We start from the raw sequence: 23,025 nt of genomic DNA, 5'->3' as shown, positions 1-23,025 counted from the left end.
AAATGCATATTTAGAATAGAGGAAATTGACTGTCGCACAGAGCTGCATCGGATAGCACTCCGTCTGATCAGTCGTCAAGGTGCAACGATGCTAGCGCCTATCTCTCGTTAACACTAATCTGTACGAGAAATCTGATCGAGGTTAGACGCTTCAATCGAACACATGGACGAATTGAGCACGATCAGAAACGTTTCACCCCATACGAATAGAGTATATATATGTAACTGCGGCGGGGCACGGAGTCAAATATAGAGTACTATCTCGCTAATTTATGTTTCGGCTTGCGCCATTCTCAGGCCCCTGTACTTGCGGACCCTCTACATGTACTCGCTCCATGCGACATAGATAAAATGAACGCCATTAGTAACACATGACCATAAGGATTATTACTTCGCCTCTTGTGGGCCTTGGGATTTCATTTGCGTTGAACTCGTACTTTTATGCTCTAACCCAACCGTCGTACCAGGCAAACTATCCCCTTAATCGAATAGAGCAGGGCGGACGTAGGCCAGGTAACGCTGAGACATTTTAAGCGTAGAAAAACTGTCTGTGCTGTACATTAGTTACCTAAGAACTAAGGTTTTGCGCCTAGCATAGGTTTGGATGAAGGAGAAATAGTACAGTACCTGCGAACTAAAACGTAGAGGGGTACTAGTACGACTTGGCTGGGTGACTCAATGCTATTAAAAAATAGTTAATCATTCTTTCTATGCCTCTGTTCCATAAACCGTTTTTTCTCTTTACAAAACATGCATAAATGACAATCTGCGAAAGGTTACCCTTTGCGATCTCGGCAACAGCTTGCTCGGAACAGAACTTGTGGTAAACTTGAATTAATAAAAATAGATCTCATATTCTGATTAAATGAAGTCAGTTGACGAAGCTTAACTTTTATCATTTGAAAGCATGAAATAGCTGTAAGTGGACTCGTTAGAAACTTATGGTAAAACAACTTCTTGCACTAACCGGAGCAGAAGATGAGCGTTTGACAGAAATCCATGGGCACGCGGCAGATTAGGTTAGATTAGATTAGATCTGAATTACAATGCCTTACGACGCATTCTAAATAGTATTAGGTATGTAACTTCAATGAATTTAAACTGTTTTTATGCAGGCGAAGGCTCGAACTTATTTTGTACAGTATACAATGAATTTGCATCGGACAATGCATGAATGAAATAAAAACATATTTAATGCAATTTGAAAAGTATTAGACTTTTTATTAGTTAAACGTTGCTGATACTAATTTGTCTGTCTTTTGTTGTTCTTGTTGTTGTTGTTGCCGCGATCATAACTATTGTTGCTGTTGTTGTCTTGTTATTGGTGTCATAATGACGGCGACGATGATGGTGCTGACGATGGTAGTGATTATGATGTCCATGATGGTGAGATATTTGTCGCTGCTTAGGATCGAAGTTTTGTTGATGTATTGTGTTATGTATCATTATGTTCGTTATTGGCTTAGATAGCATGAAACAACATTAGCTGGTTGGTGTGACTTAATTCATTCGTAGTACATCCATATTTAAATATGTAACAGCCAGAGACGCTGTTACAATTTCGAAGGTCCGAGCAGATGTGCAAATGAAGAGATGAGGAAAGAGAACAGAGCAACTTTAAACCAGGTATTTGGTGAAGAAACGTATTTATTTGAAAAACGAGATCATTTGTGCCATATGCGTTTTTGTGCTCTCATGTTTGGTAATTCATCAGCGTAGACGGAATTTTAGTCGACTTAAGCTATCGCTAACGTATCCGTCAAACGTCTCTTGTTCCTTCCTTTACACAACAAGTATAATAATGATAAAGCTAGACAATATGTATATTCATTAGCATGCGCATGACGCGTATAAATGTACTCTGTAGTCTTCATTTTCTTAGGACCACTTCCGTTTGCCTTCAACCCGAACCCGCTTCCAGTAAATGACTATTATAGTCTTCATGTCGCTCATTGTTCTATGACTACTTAGCCTTTCAGCATTTTGTTTCCAACTTCCCTCCAAATTTCTCAGCTGGCGTGCTGTGTTTTTGCTTATAGCCGAGTAAATGTTAGATTGCCGGAAGCTTCACAAGGTGCGCGCCGGTCATTTCCGGACAAGTGCCGTGGTTCTAGCTCGTGAGTACACTCACTGTGCGAGATGAGAAAATGCCAGTCTAAGGGGCCAAAACAAGATATAGCAATGAACGTGCACACGCCGCTGCTTTTACCCACCAACGCTTCCGCTATTGGCCTTTGACCTGTCTCGCCGTGGGTCGCTGCAGGCGATCGCCTAAATCTCGTAGATAGATTCTTCGGTTGCCACCAACCGACCTACGACTCGCAGGTAGAGGCAACAGCAGGAACTGCTGCTGCTGCAGTTAACATGCAACGAAGAAAGGCGAGCGGGTCCGCTACTAGTCGGAAACAATATCACAACCTGTATAGTAGACGTAGTAGTGACCGGTGGTGGTTGTAACAGAGAAGGGCGAAATGGCGATACACATATAAGAATCGTAGAGTATGAAAAAGTTTAATAAAGCGATAGAAAAAGGGTGATAGGCTTCTGCGCTGACGGATGTTGAGTTAAGAGCGCCAGGCTGATTACGTAGAAGTTCGAAGCAAAAAATCGTGCGAGCAAATAGTCACTAGAGCGAAGTTCAAGATGGGAACGCAAACGAGATTGCGAAGGTTAAAAACGAAAGCATGAAGGAATATAATATTAAAAGACCATGGACAAACTGATGAGTGCAGATGAGTAGAGAGGAGGACAAAGAGCGTTCTAGAAAGGAAGGCAAAATTCGCCCAAAAGAACCCAATTAAGCTAGCGGCCAATAGAGGGAGGAAATAGGCAGTAACCGGCATCGTCATTCGACCAAGGACGAAACCACCTTCGCTGCGCAACGGGAGTCTGACAACGACGAGCATATGAAGAAAACGCATAAGAGGCAAACGTAAAAGAACACAAAGACCGAGCCCGGAAACAAACTAAACTAGAACAACATGGAAGGACGAGTGAATTGGGCACTTCCGAAGGGGCCTGATTTTGGAAGGATATTCGAGGGGTCTTTGCCAGATGATAGGTGGAAAATTGGGGAAGAGAAAGAAGAAAGTATAGCCGCCCAGCGATCAGTGCCGGTCTAGAAAGGGAAAGCTGAAGAGTATAACCAACTAAATGGGTATATAGATAAAGTGATGACGGCGAAGCGGCCGCCCTTAAACAGAGTCGCATCCATGGAAGGTCCGGCGCTGAGCCTTAAATGAAAGCGAAGCGAATAGTGGAAACCGCTACAAGCACACAGACGACGCTTGCCCTTAATACGATCGACGGCCGCCGCAACTGGAAGCGTGGACTCGTCTTCGTTGGGAACATGCTGCTCTTGCGGGACCGGCTAGTACAACTGTCGTTTCGGCCGGCAACTTGCACAAGATGAGCCGTATAAATCTGATGGGACGGCCCGGACATGTCGTCTTATTTTAATCAATGGCAAATCTCACTACTGGTACTCTAACAGCAGTGAAGACGAAAAGTGTACGAAGTAGGTAGAACTTGAGCTCCAAGGGTGACAGATCGAAGCCGATCTCACAGCGATATCTGTTTAATGACGTCAACTTTAGTGGCTACTTCCGTAATACTGTCGTAGCATTATTGTCGATTTAGTAAAACCAAAATTGAAATAGGAGGCTCCCAATTTCGGTGGGTATGAAGGTTTTCTTCATAATCCGCAATCGGACGCATCACACTTCATAACCAATACATGAACGCTTTGTCGAGTGACCGAAATGCTCGTTGCAGTCTTCGCGGAAATGAGTTCGGAGTTTGGTTGATGTAAACGCATATAGATGCAATACCTCAAGAGTAGCAAGATGATACAGTAAGTAGCAAGAGGTCAAATTTAGAAACGTAGATTCATGCTCCAGCCACAGCCGGTTCATTCCAGCGGATGGATGGCTAAGAAACAAGCAAAACATCAGTTAAGTATTTCGTTTGTTTTTATCGTTAAAGAAAGGTACATCACACACGACACTGCCATAAGTGCCACTCATATTATTATCAGATAGAGTGCAACGCCACACATTGTCTTGGCTAGGCGATGTCTTTCTGTGTGTGTTGTTATATGTAATAAAATCACGTTTCTATCACTTTCACTGCTATTGCCGTATCTATCTACCGAAATCTTAATATCTCCCTGTACTTTAGAACTATCCGCATGCGAATCTGTTGCAAATATGGCTGTCACGCGCATTCTGTCGAGTTTCCGCTGTTTTCTGCATGTAGTACAGTGGAAATCGGCCGCGTATCGATCCGCTGCGGCGTACCTTTCACTGTATTCCTAAAATTTTTATAGCTATTATAGCCATGTTAGCGTCTGTATATGTATATATATAGTGCTTGAACGGCGATGCACTCGTACTGATCTGTTGTATCTGCGTCGCTGAATCGGGTGTCTGTTTTTGTGTCGGTCTATCGGTGTGTGAGTTTGTAGGTTAGTAGGCTCATTCAGTCGTCAGTTGAGGGCTCACTCAAGGCCGCCGCGAACTTATACTGGTCAGATGAAGCGGAAACCGCTCTGGTGACTGGCCAGCATCAAATATGCGCTGCAATCGGTATCGTGTGGCTCAGGAACATTATCTAATATAGCAATAATCATGTAATAGCAATAATATTATAACACGCAGCTCATTTCCGAATTAGTTAGCCTGATCTTTTTTCGTCTCTCTCTCTCTCTCTCTCTCTCTCTCTCCTTTCTAGCTCTCAATTATACTCACTATCACCATTGCAGTAATACCCGTTTGTTGTTGTTGTTGCTGCTGCCCCTGCCGCCGCCGCCGCCATTGTTGTTGCTATCCAATTGTTACAGTCGTACTAATTTTCAGTGGTTGTTAATCAGAAAATGCACTACCCTATTAGTTCTTTCAAAATACCGTCACGTCATCGTCAATTCTCTACGTTATATATCTATTTATAGTTATGTTAATTACTGTGTGTAATCATAATTTCCGTCACTTTATATATCGTTCTATAAACAGCTCAGGGCCCACAATGAGATGCGTCGTTCCGATATTCGTAATCGACAATTAGCTCGATTGATGTTGACTGTTGTTGTTGTTGTTCTATGTTCTGTTGTTACTTTACTGTTGCCGTTCCGGGTCATAACTTCGAGGTGTTTATTACTATTGCGATTATTGTTATTATTTATAATCGGTACGCGAATAGTATCACACGGTGCGATGAGCTCGTAGACATAGTCTAAGATCATTGATATTTGTCGTTGGGTTTCTGCTATGTTTCCATTACAATCGTTGTTGTTGTTGTTGTTGTTGTTGTTAGTATGAGCAGGATGGCTTGAAGTATTCAATTCTTCCATATTTATGTCTATGGAGTAGCGAGGTGTGTACGATATAGAGTAGAATGGGTCAAAAACGTTCATTTGCTTTTTTTTTTTTTTTTTTTTTGGCCTTTACGGTGTTTTGCTTCAGTCTTTTTCGATTATCGTCAAGTTTCTAAACCATATTTCATAAACTGCTAATTGGAGTAGTTTCATCAAATAGATATACAGGTCGGTTTGCATTAAGCCCCCATTACGGTGGCGTGTACAGTCGCTGTACTTGACTTACGTCATCATTATCGAGCGTAGCTGGTAGTCATTCTGGTAGTAACCACAATAATAATGGCTGTAGATTGTAATCTATCGTTCTGTTTCGTGTTATTTTTTTTTTTGATGTTATTCCCCTGCCTATATATGTGTGTGTGTGTGTGCGTATGTGTGTGTGTGTGTGTGTGTGTGTGCGTGTGTGTGCGTGTGTGTGTGTGTGTGCAATTCCTATATATACCATTGCCCATTACGCTAACAATTGCCGTCAGTGTCATTGTTGCTCGTCGTAGTAATCGTTTCTAGCTTTTGGAGCGTGGTTATTAACTGTGGGACGAGATGTCTGGCCTATTTTCGTGTAGATTTTTTCACGTCGGATTTTTGAGAGTTTTTCGAATTAGCACCAAAAATTCGGCCGGAATTCCCAGAGCTGGTGGACGTTACAGTTGGCACAAATGTCACATCCTCAGCTAAATATGGCCGGTCATTCCGCCAAAAAATCGTGTCGTTCAAGGATTTCCAAGCCGGATTCGTGTTTGTAGCTAAGCAAGACTTGGTTGAGAGGCCACTGCGTGCTCAACCAACGAATCGAGGTCAACTCTAAGCTTCCGCGATCGTGCCTGATTTACCGTTCCTTTGTGATCCCGTGTTTTCTTCCTTTAACGCGTTCGCTCCCCGTCAACTGTTTTTCTTTTCCTCTCTTACAGCGTAACATAGGAATGATGTTATTAATATTTTTTTATTATCGCATCGTATCACCATCGTTTCGCTTCTTTTTCTTACTCAATAAGTCGATTCATTTCTCGTGATCTCTGGTGCGTGCTTTCTCGCGCCTGTATATTTCTCATTTATCTGTATTCGTTTCTCATTTCACTGTCATTATTACTCTTATTACTATTATCATCATTACCGTTTTTTGACTATACACAGTCTATTGTTGCTTTCATCCTCTTCGTCCGTTTGTTTTCTCTTTACAAGATCCAGGGTTCAGTACTCAAAGTCTCTTTGACAAAAAAAAACTTCTGTCGTATGACCCTGGTGTAAGGGAGCCTCAAAAGGCGGATAAGCTGCGGTAGCTGAGAAACACGCACGCGCAAACGGATCTACTTGTCAGCTTTTTGTAGGTTTTCATCCCTGTGTGAACACGAAATCTTGTCGAATATCGACCTTGTTCGAGAGGCGTGCATGTCCTAAACCAAGAACTAAGCTTCATGGAAGGTATGTGGACGTTCAGAGAAAGGCCGAAAAATTCCAGCGGAGTTTTTGGCGTTGAGGGTTTTCACGTCTGAGGTCAGAGAGTTTTCGAGGACGGGCTCAGGGAAAGTACGTTTCTGCATTAGATAATAGCGTCGATCAATCGATCGATCGATCGGCTGCCGCGGGCCCCGTGCAGTTAGTCTACAGTCTGCCATTAGCGTTATCGCTTTTAACTGTTTCAAAAAAGCTCCGTCTCGTTACAGGTCAATGAGTTGTGAGTTGTATGGGATCAAATGAATCAGTTATGAATAATGTTGAGTGATTGATCGAGTTATGATTTGAATAGATTCGTAATACATGCTTGGCCATCTGCGTCCATGTGTACAACTCTCCCTTTTAGGATGCGTTGCTTGTGCCCGAGCTCGAGTAAACAGACAGAAAAACAGAAGGACTCAGTCGGCATCGGTGGGGCGCATGCGGTCCTTTGATTAACGTGATGCGTCCGGACTGATGCGACAATGGGCGTCGGTTAATACGTGCAGTTCCACCTGGCTCTCCTTCTCTGCTCGTGTATGTATTTATGGTCGAAAGCGAAAAATTAGGTGTTCATATCTGTAAAACGGTATCCACTTTAAACGAGGACTATGTAATCCAGCGTTGACGTTATTGTCGCTCTTGTTATTGCTGTTTGACAATTAACGAGTAGCGAAAATTCTCGTCATTTCGTAAATGGTTGTGTAGAATTCCCATTTGGCATGCGCACGTAAGTCTGCGCTCGTGTAGGCGTCAGGACACTCGCAAATGTTTGTGGGTAAAGCACGATTGGCTCGACGACAAGGTACCGGTGCATGTAGTTCGCGACCTCCGCAATAGGAAATTGTATTGTTGGGGTTTATGCACTGACTCATTTAACCGTTCTTCAAATGCTCAAATTTTACATTATTTTTCCCATATTTACCTTTACGACGGTCCTATGCCTTTTTGCGGCCATACAAAGGTCAAGCGCAATCAATTTAAAACTGGACGTTTTCGTTCTCTGTATGCACGCTTCGAGTATCGTGGGTTCAGTCAAATCAGCTTCGTCTGATCCGCTAACAGTCGTCATTATCGTGATCACTCGCAAACGGCTGTTCTTCTTCCCACGTTACGGCATTCGTTCGTGAGCAGAACGGAGGCCATTGACAATGCGTTGTAATAATTTACAAACACATAATGCTAGCGTGGTGATTGGACGATATATGTTGAATCCAACCTGTCTTTCTCTGTATGTAAGGTATGTTTACGCATAGACGTGTGTGTGTGTGTAGGCGCGCGCGCGTGCGTCTGTGTGTATTGGTGTGTTTTTAACTACCACTTAGGGGATGATGCTTGTCTTTGCTGTTAATCAGTGGTCTTTCTTTCCTAGTGCCTCTATTGAATTGTCACTGTAAATCTTCCTATATAATTTTCTCGTCTCCTACCCTATCTGCAGTTAGTTTTCTGCCACCTGCTTCAATTGCTTGCTGTTCTTTATACGAGTGCTTATAGCAACAAGATAGAGTATTTATTTGTTATACTATTTCTTCTCTATCTGCTCGAGTTGTCTGCGTTTTCGTTCGTCGAGTTTTTTTTTGTTTTCTCTGCTTCGAAAAATCTATTTGGATTGTGTACGTTATAAGAGTCTATCCCGTTGGAAGCTCACAGGTTCGACAGGGATGTTTTGGTGGAACGCGAGTTGACGTCGTTGCGTTAGCATTACTTTTAATACTAGAAGTAGTATTCATCAACGATTAGTTACGTCGTTGAATCTTCTCTTGCGTACAATTCGCGTTACGCTATTGTCATAATTATATAGTTAGTTAATGAATTGTTTACGTTGACATTGTCCACTATCAATGAATATGATAACGCATCATTATAACAGCGTTACTAAGATGGTCTCGCTACGGTTAGCGACAACAGAAGATTCGATCGATCAATCTGATTTACACATGAATATAGATATTGTTGCCGCCTCGGTTGATATTTCTCGCAGTTTTTAGTACGTCAGTACCATACACTTATTGTATTATCAGATACATACAGCCTGTTTCACATTGTCCTCAAATACTAGACCAATACGCTTCATTCACGAATCTTTCGTTTCTCTCATTTTGTTCTGATTAGTTCCGAGGAGAGTCAGCCATCGTCATCCGTTCAGCTTATATTTTAGCGAAACCTCTTCCACCGCTTATGATCATCGGCCTTATACAACCCCAATTCGTGAGCTGTATACAAATGGAATGTCGTCGTTATTATAATCCGCATGAGTATAATAAACTTAGTATATAATTTAGTAGAGAGGCAACTTTACTTCTTCTATAAGCAATCCCTAGAGATGCCGCGTTAAGTGTTAGCTAGAAGGGGCCTCAATGACGTATCTCGTTAGTTTGCTATAGATAGCTAGCAGTAAAGTCATAGAATTAAATCGCCTATGGTCTGCATACTGTATAATTGTACACAATGCTACGGGAATGGAAGATTACCAATTGGCCCTGACTGACCTCGGGGTCGGATGGTCATCCTATCGATTAAACTGTTAGCCTCGTGTCAAACTTCTTGCTATTCCATCCACACGCCGCATTTGATTTTAATTATCAGCCCTAAAATTCCGTACGAATGCCAGTGTTATAGCTCATTTCATGCCGTCTCCTCTCGTGCATGCTCGCTCGCTCGCTCGCTCGCTCACTCACTGTTGAAGTGCGCCACCCTGTGAGTAACCCCCACCAAATTCCCAGCCTTACTCGCTATGTGTTGTTGTTTCCTCGAACCTTAATTCGTGCTGCCAAAGTATTAAGGCTACGCATTGAATTTGAAGTAGGAATCTCAGCTAGGTAAGAATTGAAAATGTAACTATTAGCGATTCACACTTACTCATTATACCTATAGCCACGTAATAATAATAACCGAGCCGCGTATAATATGTGAAGGCGTGCACAAATGTAAAATCGAGTTCCCTGTATAATGTTATTACATAAGGTGAGGTAAGGCAACGTGACCACGTTCGTTCGCTCTGCTCTGTGCCTCAACGAAGATTTTTTTCGTTATGATCGTGGCTGTCGATCGAAGTCATCAATGTTGGATTGCGCATTAGAGTTATTGTGCTTTGCTTGTTAAGTTCTACGGCTTTTGTTTATCCTTTGCATGTCTTTCATTCTCTCTTAATTCATACAGGTTGATATTACCTCAATGCCTTTTTTAGGCCTGTGCACGTTTGTGTCTGCAGCACTTCTGCAGATCATTGATAACACGCTGTTCGTGTTGTATTGTTTTTAACTAGTCTTGGTCGTGCTATTTTTACGCATTCAGTTTTACTCTCTCTGGTTATAATCGTGTTGGCAGTGAATAAGAGACATGGCTGTGACGACCCGGTAGGGACAGGGCGAAGGTCCTTTGGCGAGCTTGATTTCTTTATTTGACTTTCTGAAATTGCTCATAGTATACAAAATATGGTGATTCTTATCTGTTCCCTATGTTCTTATTCGTTTGCTTAGACTAAATTGATAGGGTCCTCCGCACGTCCATGCCAGTGAAGCCGCACCGTTCTCCGTATTTCCCCCGAGGAGGACCACGGGGCTTGGGCAGTCAGTTTTAACATTGATTTGTTAGATTACATCTTCAAACAAGTGTGATTCACACTTTGCATTTACTCGTTTTTTATTTTTACCAACAGCTTTTAGTTATGCTGGCTGCTTTCAAGTTTTCTGAAACAGCCTGCCCCATCTGTTCTAGTTAAGATATCAGTGAATATTTCTATAGTATCTTTTGCTTGTTGAGGTTTGCTACACGCTCAAATATTATTGATTTGTTGTCGTTATTGTTTCTCTTCGTAAATTATTTAACGTATGTCGTCGATATGATCATCTTCTTGTTCCAGTCATTTTCTCTTCAAGTGATTGGTTTTCGAGTGGGAAGTTGATTTTTGTCAAAGAGTTAAAGGTTCGGGGGCGAAGGGCGGGGGGGGGGGGGTAAAGAGCTATTTGGAGGCCGCGCAACACGGCCGATGTTCAATCGTCCTTTCCATACATTTATATCGATTAGAGTATACAGTGTTTTTCTCGGTAGTTATTGTTATTAGGGTAGTAGCATTACTTGTATTAAGTGCATTGTTACTTGGATATTGTGTTATTAACTATCGTTTAGTTTCGTTGGATCGTCAAAAGTCGTCAGAAGTTTTGTTATTGTTGACGGTAAAATAAATAGTACCTCATTATAGTTTGGTATAGGAGATTGCTGTTTTCTTTTCCCGCATTTTGTGGGTCATGTGTTGGGCGGAGACACTACAGCTGTTGGTGTGTTTGATCTTTTTTCCGCTTTCCGCTTCGCATTGTATTTCATGTAATCATCATGGTATTGTTTCCTAGTTCCTCGTATTTTGTAGATAACATTATGATCTTGGCTTGATGACTACCGATTGTCCGGTTCATAACTGCAAGTATATTTACCGTTAATAACAACAAACACTCACAACGGCGGTGAGTGCTGCAGTGCGACACCAGCACGATGAGTACCGCCCAGTAACAGCTAAGGACACCACAGTCCTGAAAGAACCATGATGCCGATTTGCTACGCCTGTAAGCAGCATATTTCCCTTCTGAACATTTCCTCGTACGACACCATCAACCGTCAGGGCACATCCGTTCCACGATCTCGTCCGGCGAACGCTCAAGCATCAGTCGTTATCAGCCATAACCTTATCTTAATGTAACTGTCGAGCCCATATACTTTTGAGGAGAGAAAATTTGTTTTTAGCTAGGATGGAATGGACAAAAAAATTGTCATTTGTTGAGTAGTACTTTTGAATGTTACTAAAAAGTTCAATTTTTTTAGGAAATCAGCCACAATATCATTTATAGTGTCGTTAAGTTCTTTAGCCGAGGTAATATGGAGGGAGCAATTGTGTTTGGCTTTCTTTTTTAGCTAGCAACAAAATGCTATACATTTTATTGTAGAAAGATAGACTATTGCCATAAATGTGCGCGGCATCAGGTAAGACTAATGGAAAGTAACTAGGAGAGAAATTCTCTTTATTTTATTATGCATATCTTTTATCTTAGGGTTTTATTGGCCCTATAGAATTAGCCCAACGGGAGTAGACTATGAAGACACCGACTTGACTGAAGCGTTCTTTTTGCCTTTTCTAATTCTTCTCTACTCCCCGTAATGATCATTTTGTTTTCCTGTTTCGATCATTGCTGAGCACTAGAGACATATTCCTTCTCGCGTCGCATTTCCCGCGCATATTCATCTTGCGTCGTGCGTTTTCTATTGGTGCCCCACTATGATATGAGAGGCACATCTAAGATCTCTTCATCCGGCAGCGGTGGGAACGGCTCGGTGGGCTCATCGTCTCCTACAAAGAAACGCCGCAAAGCGAAAAAACAATTGCAAAAGAAAAACTTAAGATGACGGAGTTGAGAAAAGCTACGTGGGTCTGCTATAGTATCCCACGTTACCATTTTTTTTATACAGATACACACATGCTGTAAGGGTTCATGGTGTGTAGTGAAAATCGTGGGGGAACTCCTAATAAGGACATAAATCTCACAGTAACATGAACACCCCTTAGCGCCTCATTAGATCTGCTTTTCAGTTGTTGCTGATGATAGAAACTTACTCTGTAATTATCTCCGCAATTCGTGGCCAAGCATTTGTCTTGCTTTTCTACCTTCTTTTAGCTCTACTAAACTGATACCACCACTGACCAGCAGAAGTTCAAGCGTGTGGTCTAGGTTTTTCAAGGTAGCTGGTCTCAAAAAAACCAAGCCTCACTTTTGCTACATCATACATGCTTTTGCTGGAACAGGCTCATGAGTTCCGCTCAGTGCCAAACGCTACTGATGTTGACGTCTATTTGCGTCACTCCGTTGACATGTTGCAATGTTCAGTTTGTCCAACCCGCCCCAGGAGACATCGGCCGCAGTTTTATTACGATTGCCATTCTGCTCGCCGTACTCAGGATGCCTTTAGGCTACTGGATACACTATAACAGACAGCAAGGTCACTGGCCGCAGCGTTCGAAATGATCTGCAGGAAGACATATGCCACTTAGCTCTGGAAGCACTTGCTTCAGCTTCACTTGTGGCTAAAGGCTTTTCTCGTGTAAGAGGGTGAGCGTCAGCCTTAGCCTTCGTAAAACTCCTAACGCCTAGCGCGATGTGGGTCAAATCGACAATAGACGAACGCGAAAAGCTGAGCCCGGAATTTTTCGTCGCAAAGGTAGAGGGATTAAAAAGGATTCACAATGAGGACCTGAAGGTTGGCATAGCTGACGCGTGCTGGACGGTTTTGTTCAACGAGTATCTTCATTCCGGGCTGCTTTGTCCGTAGTGGCGGGTACAACGCTTCTTGTTATCCCAAGAAGAAACAGCGGCTCATGTCAACCGACATCGCGGCGCAAAATTGCAAAGACAAGCGTCTGCTGAGATTGTCTCGTATTTGCTGACAAGGAGACTAAACGTGTTTTTGAAGAATGTGAGTACAATACCCAAAAAGAAACCCGATTCAGAAAAGAGCGTTCGGCCTACACGACATGCAAGATCCTGCTAGTCGACATCAAATGAATTTTAAGTAGCCCTTGGCAATATACCTTTGAAATGTCTGTAGACATCAAAGCTGCCTTCAACTCCCCTGCAAAGAATTTGGTCTTAAGTATCCTTGCCCTCGACGGGGATTCTGTGAATGTGCTTAAGCTAACAGCAGCAATACTCCAGGAGAAGAGGGTTTTAATCGATAATGGGGTCTCAGAACTGCCAACGTTCTCCAGAACTATAGATGTGGCCAAGGGTGACAACTTCTTCTTTTCTCAGTATTGCTTCAGGATCTCCCGGACAAGATACGTAGTAAAATCTAATAAAGGTTTTCTTCTATGCAAACAGTTTAGTTATTTACGGGAGCAATGGCTTCTATATGCACCAGGCCCTAGCCAGATTACATTACACCTTTTCTGGGTGACATTGGGAATGACCATCATTTAACCAAACCGAGGTAATGAAATTCAGGATAAATGGCAGAATTGCGGATCGTGACACGCTATATCTCTCGAGTCAACTGTTGGCATACATTAATCGATTCACCTACCTCGAGTCGCTGATCTTGTATAACGGCCAAAGTTTCTCCTAGAATATTACAGAAAGATACAGAAAAACCTTGATAGCTTCGTCCTCAATACTTAGCCCCCACAAATTGTCCATCTCAACCGCTTTGCGACTTTTCGACTCCAAAGTTGCGCCAGCTGCCGCTTACAGGGTGAACTAAATCTATGGCGCTCTCACAATCAAAAATCTCGAGCATTTAAACCAAACAAAGCCCTCATTTGACAAAAGAGCCATGGTATCGCCCCGGACAATCCGTATCAGGCTCGTCTGCCTTTTGAAGGCGACGCCACTATTCGCCGAAGATCTCCATCGCCATTTCAATCTATCGTCAACTGCAGCACTCCAAGAAAACCTGCTAAAGTGGAATCGAAAAATCGCGGAGGTCAATCCCAAGTTCTATAAAGTAGTGGCCATGACGAACGAGATTTTGAAAGGGCCTGACCGGTCTAACAGACACGTAGTGCAGCGCGCCGTTTTCACTATTGTTAATGCAGAGCGCAAAAGTTTCCTAAACCTAATGAATATTATAATTATACTAGGTCTAGGCAACCTTGTAATCTGTATCATGTTTCTAGTTGCCCACGAGTTTCATTGTTGGGCAGCTTGTCGCAGTAACTAATCGAAGAAGGGCAGAATTATGGTCTATAATATAGAATACAATCGTTGGTACATCCTAAATAAATAACCTTTGGAATAGGTCGACTATTCCAAGAACCGTCTTAGCTTTAGCCAGGCTCGTAGGGCCGGTGATATCGTGTACAAGATAGCAGATAAAGCCAAAGAGCTTGCTATTCAATAAAGGTGAAAAAGGAGCTTAATCAAGTATGTATGCTGTTCTAACTTCCGTTCTTTCTAGTGAATGTTTTTTTCGTATTACATCCTTTATTCTAAAGTCAAATTTTAGACTCGACTTGTGTCACACAGTTTCGAATCAGTATATATATGTATGTCGAAGCTATATATATATATATATCGAGCCAAAGACAACAAGAATCGTCTGGATAACGGTATGGAGGATATCGGGTAGACATGCAACTTCTTCTATTGCGCTACGATTCGTGCAACGTTTCGATAATCACACATTTGCAAAAAATATAGCTAGTTAATATTTGTATTTATTTGAACTTACCTCTACCCAGGTCCTTGTCGGTATGATGTTGTTGCGTCCGCATATTTCGGCTGTTCTTTTCGTGGGTGCCAGCGCTGCTCCCGCCGTTGTGTTGACTGTTGCCTTGGTAATGTGTGTTGTTACTGTGTTGATGTGAATAAATGATGCTCCGCATGATTTCCATCGGTAGAGGAAACACGATCGTCGAGTTCTTCTCGGCAGCGATTGACGTCAACGTCTGCAGATAACGTAGTTGCAACGCTGACGGCGTTTCTGCGATCACCTCGGCCGCCTCCTTGAGCGACCTGCAAATGGTCACCGCCATTGCCGGCACAGTTACAACGAACGGCATCAGCACAGCAGGTGAGCCAAGCGGATAAAGTGATTCGCTTACGGGTAAGACGACAGAGCATCTTTGGAGCTCTTTGTAGCTTTCGCTCCTTCTCCCACGCTCGATAGTCTGGTTACCTCGTTACCACTTACACTGCTACCCCAATCTTCGACGACTGTCATTTTCGTACTGAGCCCTCGTTAAGACCATACAATTTGAGAAGAAGCATTCGATAACGCATAGGAAAAGGGCCAGCGCAAAAGCTCAAACGACGGCAGGCCAGGTTCGACTTCATTCACGTAATTAAGTCGGCACATTGCCAGCTTAGCTGGTGGCCAGCCTGCTTCGTCAAACGGTCAGTATAATCTCTACGTTTACTATGGAATACAGCTTGGACTACAGGCCAAAGATCCCGTAAAGACCTGAGCACGGCTTCCGACCGAAGGATCTATAGGCAGAAGAAGAAGACCTTGCCAGTGTTAATCAAACCTAATCGCCTCAAAGATAAAATGTGGCCCTTGCTAATATTCACGGAAATTCTGCTAGGTAGTCAATATACACAGCGTCAGCCTAAGCTATTGCACATCTGGTTAGCGATTAGTGGAGTTAGCTAGATTGGTCAATGACGTACGTTCATCAACGTGCTGAACGTTTAAGTCTAACTGTCACAACTGTTTTTAGGCAGCCAAGAATATATAATCTATATATAGCCGTAAAAATATAAAATTCTAATATATAACATTTAATTTAGTTTTTTCTTTGAGCATTGTCAACAGATAAAATGTTTTCGATTTTTGGCTTATTTGTTTTGACTTACCATCAGCACCCGCGCCAATTGTGTACTTTATTGTATACAATTGACGCGGGTATATATTTATTTAGTTTAATGACAATAGATAGCTTTTGTATCATAACTGACTGTGTCTTAAATATGAAACAGACCTCGAGGCCCTTTGCTCTCCTTCTGCGGCAATAACTTTTGCCCTGGCTTCTCGAGTCGCCTCTGCTTCAGCCGCCATGGCCCTCTGGAGTTGCACGGGCAGTCGAACGTCTTTGCTGTAAAAATGAGCAATATAATAATTTAATTAGCGAACGCTGCTGCCATGGTAAAGAAAGCATCATTTATCTCTAAGCGTTTAAACGTATTCGCGAGCATTTTGACGACGAGCTAAAACGAGTGCGTAAACTTATCTGACATTGAGGCCGCAAGCTAGTCCTAGTAATGTGTAAGAGAACATCCCTCGACCACGAAGTGTAGAACACGTTGTTGGTTTGAACGAAGGAGGGGGCGTTGTCGACGGCGCATTTCATTAAGAGGGTCTCCGCGTAAAAAGTTGAAGCTGACGAACGGCAAAAAAGAACTTCTGCTATTAGGACCACTGCTGCTAACGACTAGCAGTTCTAGGCTCATGTCATCGTCGTTATGTGTATAACACTCTGAAGACAATTATGGGAAGAAGAGTTTTTTTTCTATCATAAGGCAGCATATCTGACTTTCCCACATTTTTTTACTACATCGTTTATCGCTACCCAAATCTGGGCACGATGCGACAATTCTACTTCACAAGACACGGCCGGTCGGGTTTCGTTAATAACTTTGGAGTTATACGCCTAATTCGACCTAGGTTAGGTAACAAGAAAGATGATGACAGATAGTAAACTCGGCACTCCAACGAAGCAAGGATAAATATATACTAAGTACAATGATAAAATCACAAGAGAAGGTCTAGAAACTAAGCGGTGCCAAACGAACGGTAGTTTTCTAGGGTAAGCCTTTTTATTATATTCAATTTTGAGATTCTTCCCTGATCTACGCGGTTTTTAATGTTCCTTGAAAGCATACGTGACGGACATGAGCAGGGGCGGTCGTATGGCCATTGCGGAATTAATGCTTGTTTGCTCAAATATTCCACTGTACACGATCCCAACAGATGCTTTTGCAGGGTCTGGACATGCAGTATGATAAAAGTGGACCAACGCTCGGTAACCAGTTTATTATTATGTCTGCACCCCGCACAAGGGAAGCGCATAGGAAGTGCCGCGCCGCCGCGTCTAGGGTTGTAGCGTCAAAACACGTCACCAACACGGTCAAGGAATATGCCAACATCCTGCGCAGTTGGCCTCCATTTTGAACAGCGTCCCTCGATGAGCTGGTTACGCCACAGTGGTACAATATCTGCGAACTTGGTAGCCCTCTAGTAAAATTTCGACACAAACAGTAGTAAGAACTAAAGAGATGAACTAAGCTGCCGGGCCTCTGTTGACCTGATTCGACTACTACGACAGGTTAGAATAGGGAGATACACAGGATACAGCGCGTCATCATGAACCTCGTACAGTATAATGATTGTGACACCATTGAATCTATCATCATTGCACATCAAAATAAGCAAGTTCACGCGTTCTTACCTATTACTACGGTGCGATTGACGCACAAACGTGCATTCATTGAGTGGATGATAATCTCCGATCGGGATTAAGTATACACCTTCTTCAGACATATTGTCAATATTTTCAACGAAAAAACAACTTCAGCGGAATCTATGTCGCAATATTTTTCGGTTATGTGTGAACGTATATCTATTTTCAATTTAACATAGTAGCCAACCACTAACACCTTGCAGAACGTTCGCATGAAGCTTGTAGGATAAAATCTATTAAAACCAACTTCTCGTATCGTAACGCTAATATCGTAAATCCTTGGCGATTCTCAGTTAGCAGCCAATCATATGATATTATACAATAACTTATATATTGTAACAAACTCAGAGCCTATTTAACAGGGGGCCAAAGCTAAGGCCTAAGCACGATCAAGTTGCGACTTGGATATAATCCTCTGATCTCAATAGATAGTCACGTTAACTCGAATGCGTAAACTTGAGCAACGATGGCCGTGCTAATATTATCTGTAATTGACTCTTAAAAGACGGCTAGAAGAAGAAGAAGAAAAAGATCTATAAAATCATCGCCAGATCGCTATAGCTCACACGGACAATATTTACGAGCTAGCGCAGCACGTATTATATAACTTGTTATTAAAATCTGAGAACATCCTTAAATCGAACGCGTAAGTCATTTACATAACAGAATAGAAAATTGCTGGCATTATGACATCGCTTGCGTCTTCTAGATCGCATAGGACTAGGCATCCGCTTTCACGAGAATGATCAATTACCTGGCAAAACTGTACTTTGTACGCCTTCTCTAAACTTAAAATGGCGAAGGATTGCTCGGTTTTGCGAAAAGCATATACCGAATGTTTGTAATGCATACAGAAAACAATGCTGAACTTCATTTCAAGTTCTGTGCCAGTGCATTGACTATGTAACATCTACAATGGTCCGTGGTCTTAGTTACGTGTGCATTGTCATTGTACAATGCACACGTAATTCTCAGCGTATGGATTTACTTGCGGACGGCTCGAGGCCGCTTTGATTGTCATAGCTGGAAATGTAAAGCGCTTTATTTTGAAGCTCTCTCTCTGATATAAACTAATGTACATGGATAGTTTGCTTTGTGCATAATACTTCAAATCGTACTCTGAAGAACGTAAACCGATACGACCACTGGGCACCTAGAAATTTGTTATACTGTGTGTTAAACATCGAACGTCAATGCCTGGTAAGAGTTCGTTTGCCGTGTTACTCGTATTATTAATCGTTGCTTTTGTTTTGATGAAAAATAAACTGAATTAGGTGTTTAAGTTCGCGTATCTGGAGCCGTTCAGCCACGGGACAGTAAGATGACTGCATAAACTTCATGTATATATATATGTATGCTTCTATGAGAAAAAGTTTAACCGGCTATTAAAAATAACTGTCCTTCGCTCGAAAAATCTCTTTTGTCTGTTGCATAAAACTATCTGTAAAAGAAACGCATATATTGTTGCGTAAAATGAAAAAAACTTCCTGTATGTGTAAATTTCTCGAGTGCTGTTTCGCATCAGTCATATTGACTGCGGGTGCATTGCGTAGCTAGTTGTATATACTTCGTTAGTTGGTTCACCCACGATCAAGTGATCTATCGCCTATAATAGGTGGCCAATACTAAAATGATTTTCTGGCGCACCCACTACATGGTTTGTCGGTAAACGTGTTAGACCGAAGACTGCGTAGCTATAACGATAGCCAAAAAAATCCTCAATAATTGATAGCATGTAGAATTATCTTTCCAGACAAACATAACCTGCTAATTATCGAAAAACAACGTAATATTCTACGTAATGTACAAGAGAGTTTCATTAGTTCTATGCACATAGGCATACGTACATCAGTCAAAGTGACTGGAACTAGCCGCATCGACTAAGTAAATGTTGCAATTTAATTTACAATTTATAATATTTTCTAACTATCGATTTTTTTTATAGAAAGGACGTGGTCTGCCTAGACAGGTTTTCGAACTAGTTCTCATCGGAACATAAATAAAACAAATCGATTTTATCGTTGCTCTATGGCCGTTTCTAGACATCGTTTACTAAAATTAGAGACAACAAATGGCACAATCTACAACCAGTATTATTACCGGATGTCTAAAACGCTCAATTATTGAGTTAACGTGATATTTATCTGCCTCGTAAATAAACATATGCGTGTCCATTGTAGCAACGACGAGCTTCAATTATAAGAAGCTACAAACTGATCAAGCGCCTAAAGCGTGCTGTATATTTACAATACAGTTATTGATATCTTAGCGTTCGTTTTACTCGCAATGGGCGGGATGCATCCGGCCCGTGCCCAAACCTTCTGGACATCCTGTAAATTGCCAATAATAAAAGGCTACCGTGGCCAAACGTGCATTACAGCTCATTTCTTAAACTGCCAAAACAATACGATGATGTCACCAGGAGCTACCAGGGGCATCTAATACCGCAACTTACCGCTTCATGGGATGCTGAAACGTCGCCAGGGCACTGGATAATCCGAGAGACATCCTCTGCAATTGATAGAAGCCGTCTCAAGTACGAAATGCTTTTGTCAACGGGTACCAAGGGGATCTGCCAGTAGCAACTCGTCAGGTCCAAAATGGAAGACAGCTGCGGTTTTCCTAACATTCCAAGAGTGGCATACATGGCAGTGGACAGACATCCCTCGGCGTGACCGTATTTAACCTTAAGTAATCCACACAAAATCAGATCGATCTGTTTCTTTTCAGCGGAACGACCGGACAAGTTCCGGAACTCTACGAAGGCTCGATTACGTCATCATATGCTTTCTGCACTTCTTTTGCGATATGAACCCGTTGGGGTGACACAACCCGCCGCGGATGTGCATACAACGAGTAGGCGATCATCGGTGGGTATAGTGTCATTGATGGGTTAAGTTACGAGCAGTTCCACAGATTAGCAAATAAATTCTTAAGTTTTTTCACATGGCGGTTTCACCAGAAGCTTACCATTAGCCTGATTCAAGCAAGTGCTGATATGAAACTCGAAAGATCTTCTTGATGGGCAGGGGAGCGTATTGGAAACTTCCAAGGTTGCAGATATTTCTGAGTTTCGTCTGATCTGGTATCTTTTTCGCGTCATTCCACGTTGGTGGCTAAAACCTCACACCCTTTTTCGGCGTCAGTGATCAGTCAGCATATAATACGGAGCCATGGAAATGTTCATAGGATATGCATCCAAAGGGTCATCCGCCTGAACAGTAAATTATTACGATCCTCGATAATTCGAGGGTTGTGGTTACACATTTCGGGGACTCCAAAGGTATAAACTGGCTTTTCTTAGCCGCCACAAAGTAAGAATGAGACACAGAGCCTTGTTTCCTGCTCACAATACAGAGCCGGCATGGAATGGTGTTCAACGGTTGTATACGCGAGAAATTAATTTAGAAATGGCTCCATCTTCAACACAAATAAGATAACGCGTAGGCATGATGACTTGCACTACTATGTTGGAAAGACGTACCCCGGAAGATGACCATCAATCGCTCCTGGTTGCGGCCCTTTGACGTATAAGGCCGGACGGCCTAGATTAGAGCGCTATAAAATGCTGACTAAGCCATCGCAATGAAATTTGCGAAGAGAATAGACGTCTCTGTTAAGCTTATGTTGGATTGGAAGCTCGTCCGATCGTAAGCAAGACCTCTTGTCTTAGAAAGCTCGTTTGGCTTTGATGATCGGCTCGAACGTTTTCTCTCTTGTCTTCACCCGTTTAGGGAATTCTTTCAATAGGCCAACTTGCACCGACGAGGAATATTCGTTGAATTTCTGTTTAAAAACGTCGTAAATATCGGTTGTGACTGTGGGGTCTAGATTATATCATACTAAGAGTGGTCCACATAGGTATGGCCTCATGCATCTTGCCACTTGCTTTGGTAGTCATTATCCGTTAGGGTCCACTCGTGCCATCTCATTTAATAATTTCGCCACACGGCTTCTGTCAAAAACCCAGACTGCAATCCCATCAGCTTGGCACAAACCGCTTGTTAAGCGGCAGTTAGGTCTTCCGTATTTTCCTGGATATTACTGCTGCGACGAGGTTCGACCACTGGCGACTGTGGATTCACCGGCCGCTGAGACGATATCATATACCTTCCATCGGCCAAAATCGGCAATATATCTACCATACTTAGATAATTTATGCGTCTGTTTCAATACGCACATCTGTCTATACTCCAAAGGCACCTGACAAAGAATACACCAGTTGATCCTTGTTATTCAATGGTTGGTTCATGAAAAATTATTCAAAGTTGAATCTAGAGTGCCAATAGTACTAGCAGTAAAAATTTAAGGGGTAAACAAATGCCCTTGCCTAGGTAAGAGCTGCTCTTTAAAAATTTATCTAAGAAATTTATCTAAAAATATCTAAGAACTAACATGATCGGACAAAGTTTGAAACGTGAAAATTCTTCTGGTGTTTGATAACGTAATGGTACCTTTAAAAAAGCCATATGGTGCAGACTACATTTGTTGTGTAAAGTACACTCTGAAACCCGTCTCACCCCGTCGATGAAAAGTGGACTACGGCCTAATTTTTTGCGCTATAGTGATAGTTTTCGGAGACGGAAGGAATACAGAGCTCAATGAACAATAACTAGGATATACAAGTTTCGTTGGACAAGGCCAGTAAGCTTCTTTTCTTTAAATTCGCTTAGGTATGTTGAATACGTATTTTGTCTAGAAGGAGTCTCGCATGGGTCGAAAGGTTTCCCTCGGAAAATCAGTGACGGTTTTTGACGCAAAAAATAATAGACAATAAAATTGGTAACAAATGAACCTATGAATGTTGGAAATCAGCACCGAAAAAGAGTGGCTGTTTATATCAAGCTATGCGACAATAATGACGAAATCCAATAACGTTGTCCAGGGCGCCCTAGGACAGCGCTCCACAGCTGCTGAGGGTAAGTAGGGTTTCCACAGAGAGAAAAGCGAATCTACAGTTAATACAAACATTGCTCCAATTGCAAGCCTGCTCTTTTTACGAACGTAAGGTTAACATTTTTTTTATTATATATTTCGGTCTTTTTTTTTTTATTGTGCCTTTTATATATACGTATATACGCGATCTACGTTTTGTAGGACAACTTCGCAAATTTCTTTGGTTATACCTTGATCGATTCTTTGCGTCCGTTAAGTCGACGCTTAATATATGAAGCAACTATTAATTAACTATGTTTCATGCAGTCGCAAACAGATTGCTTCCATAATATATTTGAATAGTAAAAGACGACTTATATATTAAAGGATTTTTTAGGACTCGGTTA

The 23,025-nt window shown here is 42.1% G+C and overlaps 1 protein-coding gene across 6 annotated transcripts in view; it reads right to left on the bottom strand.

Annotated features, from left to right (window-relative positions):
• Window positions 1-1,189: 1,189 nt before the first annotated feature.
• The window catches only part of LOC111242855 (band 7 protein AGAP004871-like), a 115,298-nt gene continuing 93,462 nt past the window's right edge, over window positions 1,190-23,025 (bottom strand). For 5 of the 6 annotated variants that reach the window (XM_086978111.1, XM_086978114.1, XM_022787753.2 and 2 more), the window contains 4 exons: window positions 16,265-16,378; window positions 15,013-15,296; window positions 13,867-13,904; window positions 1,190-12,139 (listed from right to left, as the gene is read on the bottom strand). In XM_086978111.1, coding sequence (XP_086834237.1) covers window positions 12,086-12,139; window positions 13,867-13,904; window positions 15,013-15,296; window positions 16,265-16,378 — 490 coding nt within the window. In that variant the 3' untranslated portion in view covers window positions 1,190-12,085. The remainder of the gene's footprint in view (window positions 12,140-13,866; window positions 13,905-15,012; window positions 15,297-16,264; window positions 16,379-23,025) is intronic. The other variant, XM_086978113.1, reaches the window with a different exon arrangement.

The sequence above is a fragment of the Varroa destructor genome, unplaced genomic scaffold, assembly GCF_002443255.2.
Source record: "Varroa destructor unplaced genomic scaffold, Vdes_3.0 BEIS01000001.1, whole genome shotgun sequence".
Lineage (NCBI taxonomy): Eukaryota > Metazoa > Arthropoda > Arachnida > Mesostigmata > Varroidae > Varroa > Varroa destructor.
This window is presented reverse-complemented; position numbering and strand designations above follow the sequence as displayed.